The sequence below is a fragment of the Carlito syrichta genome, unplaced genomic scaffold (genome assembly GCF_000164805.1).
Source record: "Carlito syrichta isolate Samal-C Ts95f unplaced genomic scaffold, Tarsius_syrichta-2.0.1 Scaffold303959, whole genome shotgun sequence".
NCBI lineage: Eukaryota > Metazoa > Chordata > Mammalia > Primates > Tarsiidae > Carlito > Carlito syrichta.
The window spans coordinates 678,753-684,709 of record NW_007248055.1 but is presented as its reverse complement, the minus strand read 5'-3'; the positions used below and the strand labels follow the sequence as shown (position 1 = coordinate 684,709).

At 39.9% G+C, this 5,957-nt stretch overlaps 1 protein-coding gene across 1 annotated transcript in view; it reads right to left on the bottom strand.

Moving 5' to 3' along the window:
• Positions 1-3,853: 3,853 nt before the first annotated feature.
• CWC27 (CWC27 spliceosome associated protein homolog) overlaps positions 3,854-5,957 on the bottom strand; it is a 252,212-nt gene continuing 250,108 nt past the window's right edge. Inside the window, exon 14 of the mRNA XM_008059226.2 lies at positions 3,854-4,448. Within this exon, the coding sequence (XP_008057417.1) occupies positions 4,286-4,448 (163 nt within the window). The 3' untranslated portion in view covers positions 3,854-4,285. The remainder of the gene's footprint in view (positions 4,449-5,957) is intronic.

Genomic DNA, 5,957 nt, shown 5'->3' with positions numbered 1-5,957 from the left:
CCGGTCACCGCAGCCTCGACCTGCTGGGCTCCGGCGATCCTCCCACCTCAGCCTTCTGAGTAGCCGGAATTACAGGCATGCGCTACCACGCCCAGCTGATTTTTTGATTCATTGTAGAGATGAGGTCTCGCTGCCCAGGTGGGTCTCGAACCTGCGGGCTCAGGCAATCCACTCACCTCAGCCTCCCAAAGGCGCGGGATTACAGGCTGAGCCACTGAGCCCGGCTAACACAGGACTTCTAATACTCTTCCTAGTAAGATTTGGTGTTTCATTACTTCTCTCAGAATTCAAATTTCATCAAGTCTTTATTTGAAAGGATTTCTCTACAATATGGTTCCTGTTGCACTTCTCTACAATAAAAGCTAAAAGAAGAAGGGGGATAAAATATACTTGGGACAGGAAAACCTCCTGCTTTCTAGTAAGCAGAAATGGTACTGCCTGATAAGCTGTTTAGAGTTACTGGAATAGAGTCAAAGCCATAGAGAAGCCAGGCCTGCTGTTTTTTTTTTTTTTGTGAATGACAGTGTTAAAGAATGTAACCCCTCTTAACTTCTCTACACCCTTTACCGACAAATTGCTTATACTGATACCACCCTGAATGGGAACTCACTTCACACCTCCATTTTCTTTCTTGTTATCACCAAGATTAAACAGCATGTTTGGGCAATATTCTGCATTTATCTCCCCTTTTCCATGCAGGCCACACTGATACAGCAGAACAGGTTTATGTACCTCACACGTCAGATCTTATCAAGAAACTTGGTAATGACAGTTCGATAAGGACACCATAGTTGATTGAACTTGTTCTAAAAACAACAGCAGCAAACCACTCATCTCCTCACACTTTTTAATGACCTTGTTCTATGGTATCCCATTTTTAGATGCAGCAGATGCATTACTGACTGTGTGGCCTCAGGGGACACAGAGACCTAGGGCATGCTATGATGTGCATTTTTTTTTTGAGTTGGAGTCTCACTCTGTCACCTAGACTGGAGTGCAGTGACTGCTCCTGGTCACTGCAGCCTCGACCTGCTGGGCTCTGGCGATCCTTCCGCCTCAGCCTTCCAAGTAGCTGGAACCACAGGTGCGCGCTACCACGTCCGGCTATTTTTTGATTTATTGTAGAGATGAGGTCTGGCCAAATTGCCCAGGCGGGTCTCGAACCCGCAGGCTCAGGCAATCCACTCACCTCAGCCTCCCAAAGCGCGGGATTATAGGCTGAGCCACCGAGCCCGGCTTATGATGTGCATTTTGATATTGCACCATTAAACATTCTAGAGATCTGCATTTACTCCAATTACTACTGAGAAAGAAGAGGTCTGGGGTTAGTATTCACTTTTACCTTGACAACAGCTTCAACCAAAGTGGAAAAATGACTCGTCATAAAATAAGAAAAAGATTGTCAGGAGTTGCTTTTCTCTTTGCTCTCTGGAATGTTTAGCATTGTCATATATGAACAAGAATGCTAATAGACTTCCCTGTCTCAGGACAACATCCCCAGGGTAAGACACATACAAGAAGAATATACCCAAGTATAATTAGAATAAAATTTAGAGGCTAATTTTCTAACATTTTTTTCTTTTGAGTTGGAGGTCTCACCCTGTTCCTCAGGCTGGAGGACAGTGGCACAATCATGGGTCACTGCAATCTCAATCTTCTCTGCTCAGGTGATCCTCCTGCCTCAGCCTCCTGAGTAGTTGGAACTACAGACATGCACCACCACTCCCAGTAAATTTTTTATTTTATTTTTTGTAGAGATGAGGTCTTGCTATGTTGCTCAGGCTATTCCCAAACTCCTGGGCTCAAGCAATCTTTTTGCCTTGGCTTCCCAAGGTGCCGGAATTATAAGTATAAGCTACTGCAACCTGCTATGTCTTCATTTTTTTTGATTTTTTTCCCCCCAACTTATTTGGCCCAAACACATTCAAGTGATATATCCAAAGACTTTAACCTGAGCACATTTAATACAATATTTAACAGATAATTTAACTATGTTCTTAAGTTCAAAAAATATTGTTGCTATTATTCAGTTAAGGTCATGCCGAATTTTATTATCATGGTGAAATTCTTCTGATAAGAGTCTAATTTCTGTGGAATTTCAGATCTTTCTGCTCCTTGCGATGAAAGCAGGATAAGCATTCAACCAAACTGAGGTTTTAATTTGGTTTCAGTTACCTTTTTAAACTAACAAATGTTATTCTTTAGCTTGCGCCTGGGAAGTCTGTGGTTCCTTCTGTTCTTGGAACAACACTGCACCGGTGAGGGTGAGCAGGTTCCAGGAGGAATGGTAGAGAGAAACCTACATGGTACTTCAACACAAACAGACTTAGCGGTACTACCTTCAGAATAACCAACGGAGGCTTTGTGAATTTGGAAAACAAAATTCTGTTCTGTGACTACCTAAAATAAAACCACTATTATAGCCTTTGTGGTGAGGGGAAGAAGGCTATACTTCCACAAGTTGGCTGATTCTTTTGGTGGCTTTGAGTCTGATCACCCTGCATTTGAATGGGTTGACATTTTCCCATTCTGTTATATCCCTGTCTTCCTCTTTGAAGCTTTCCCCTTCTACCTGAAGCAAAATAGAAAGGGTTGTCGTTAGTCCTTCTGTCTTCTCACTTCAGGTTCTAAATATAATCATAAAGAAAAATTATGAAATATCTCAAACATTCCAAGATATAGAGAGAATGAGAATTGAATACTCACCGTCTTGCTTAAGAAAGTGAACATTACAAACAATTGAAGCCCCTGTGTATTCCTTTCTCTTCTTCAGAGGTGGTCACTATTTTCATAGTGTTTTTGAAGTTTTGCTGCCTTGGTGTACATCCACAAAAAGTTTATGACAATATATTGCAGGTCTTAAATTTTTATATTGGTAGTTTGCTGCTCCCTCCACATTATTTTAAAGATATGCTAATGACTATAGCTTTAGTTTATTGATGTTCACCTCTATAAAGTATGAATACACAACAACTTATTTATCCATTCTTTGGTTGGTGCTTTAATGTATATCTTAGTACTCCTCTCCTTGAGCAATGCGAGATAATTTCTTTAGGATACAACCTAGGATTATAATTTTCGGATCGTTAGATATATGCATATTTAACTCCACTAGATACTGCTGATTTTCAAAGAGACTGAACCACCAGCAGTGAGGCTCATCAGTGTGTTTAATCCTTAGGGTTCAAAGTTTCAGATTCAGCAGTCTGGAAGAAGGGTAGTCGTAGTGGGCGGTACGATAATTTACATTTCTAACATGTTCTCAGGTGATGTCGCTGCTGTAGTGTGGCACCTGGGATTACATTTTGAGAATCAGACCTCTATGCTCTAGAGAACGCCCTTCAGATTACTTTGCTTTTTAAGAATACGTTTTGAAAGAGAGAGCGGATGAGACACTGTCAGAAAAGATGTGGCTGGTGAGATTTTATTAGGTGACTGAAATTAGCCCATGGTGCAATGTTAACATCCAGATTCTAGAATAAACTGACCAACTATAGATAATACGTTAATATGTAGTAAATAATCAGTATGAATGACTGTCATCAAAAACTAAATTCCCAAGGAGTTTTTACGACCAGAATGGGACCTCTGCATGTGCTGGTGCTGTGCTGAAAAAGGCAGAGGATGGGCAGGTGGCCAGGCATCAGGCAGGGGTATGCAGTGAGCTCAGCTGTTGAGCTAGAGTGTATTGACTATGTCCATAAAACCCAGGCTCTGCCCTAGATGGAGGTGTGAACATTCACGTGGGGCTTCCTAAAGACTTCAGGCATGAGGCTGTTGGGTTATACTGGTTTGCTTATTTTTAAATATTTACATGCAGATCAAAACCATCAATATTTATATCACATTTAAAATTTTTAATTTAAAATTTTGAATTATATTCCATAGTTAGTGCCTGGGAGGTTTCTCTCAAATATTCTTCCTGCAATAACTTCTTATAAAAAAAAATCTTGAAATGAAAGTCTTTACATATTTTAGGGTAAAGGGACATAAACAGTCCTACACAGTCCACAAATTAACACATAAAATGGAAGAAAAGTGACTTTATTTCAAAATTAGCAATATAAAAGATCAATAGGAAAAGAAAAAGCATGTACTAGTAACCAAAAGCATCTGCTTATATCATTCCACAATGTGCAAAACAAGATAATTGCTTTTTAAAACCAGACAACAAGCTCAAAAACACTTCTTTTCACATCCCTCAGTGATGCTGTGAGAACAATGGCTGTTAACAAGGCCACTGCAGACACACATCCAGCAAGTACTGGTTATCATTCCTCTCATTTTATCTTCTTTCTTTTTTCTCTCTCATCAGCTTTTTGCTCTCTTCCCTCCTTCTTTTATTCACGGGATTCCGAGGATCATAGATTTCAAATGTGTCTGAGTCTTGCATGCTTGCATCTTTCACCTTCCTGCTCTTATCCTCAAACTGAAGTACATGCGACATCCTACAGTGGGAGAGAGATGGCTCAGTGATTTTGGCATGGAAACTCAAAGTAGAAATTCTATACTCCTTATCATCGGCATAATGAACCATAAGGGTGCAGGACACCATGATGGGTTTGTTGTTTACTGGGGCTTATACCACATGGAAACCAACTTCTCAGAAAACTCTTAAATTTGAAAAACGTGTCTGGAGTTTGTTCTGCTGGTTTGTATTTCTAGTAGCGAGTCTTTGCCTCAGTCTTCACTTGAGTTTCCTCCCCTGATGGGAGGTTAAAAGAGTTCTACCCAGAAGTGTTCCTGAAACTAAACTCAGAGAACACTCTGCTTCCTTTAAAGAGCACATTCATTTAGCCAGAGTGAGCAAGGTTGCAGTGCAAAACTCCAGACAATAAATCAGTCCTATCTGATTTTTTTTCCAATAATTAAATGGGCCAAGAGTAGGGAATACATTAAGAACATTTAAAAGTGATGTCCGAGTGGTGTTATGATTCTCTTTTCTGGGAAATTGCTGTATTAAAAAATATTTTTTAATGCAAAAGGAAACGAAAATTTTGGCATAATTCTATGGACTAATTTCCTCCTCTTACTGTTGATTACAACATATTTAACCATCCTATTCTGATACTTTATCAAAAGCTTACTGGTTTTAAGGCATCAACATGTGCTTGAATCCTAAGTGGTCATAAGCTGGCTATCCTTAGCAGCAGAGAAATATGTAAGTAATTAGCTGTGTCCCCATTATGAGGTGTCAGGAATAAACAGGGAAATCAAAAGACCAGACTTCAGGGTAATTGACTGAATTCGGAAAGGGAAAAGTTCAGTTTTTATACAAACAAAACAAATATTTTCCTACCAGTTATTTAAAAATATTTTAAATTAGATATAACCTATACATACTTTTCTTAGTCACAGCAGACAGGGCTAAACCGTTTATAGAATCAATACTTCCTATACACCTGTCGTAACTTTCAGATGAAACCCAAATATGATGTTAATTCTCTTTTCCTATATAAGCAGAGATTTGAGCAGTAAGTACTAGCAGAAACCGCAAACTCTTTTTTCCCTGCAATAGCACAAATAATGAGTGATATTTACTTGTGTGGCAAGCCCCCATGACTATTCCCAGATTTTGAAGATTCCTAAGAAGATTTTGGGAGGGAAAGAAAATGCTGCAATATTAGTGACACCTTCATGACTAATGGTTCAGTAGCTGCTGCTCAACCACGGGCTGACAAGATGAGGCTTGTGTACCAGTTTCCACCCCCTTCCATCCCACTTGAGAAAGCTTATGGGAAAGTAATGAATTACCTAGAATAAACTTCCACTTATTAAAGGAGGTAAATCACATTCACATTTTTATACTTTATTATTATTATTATTATTTTTTGAGTTGGAGTCTCACTGTCACCCAGACTGGAGTGCAGTGGCTGCTCCCGGCCACCACAGCCTTCACCTGCTGGGCTCGGCGATCCTTCCGCCTCAGCCTTCCGAGTAGCTGGAACTACAGGCGC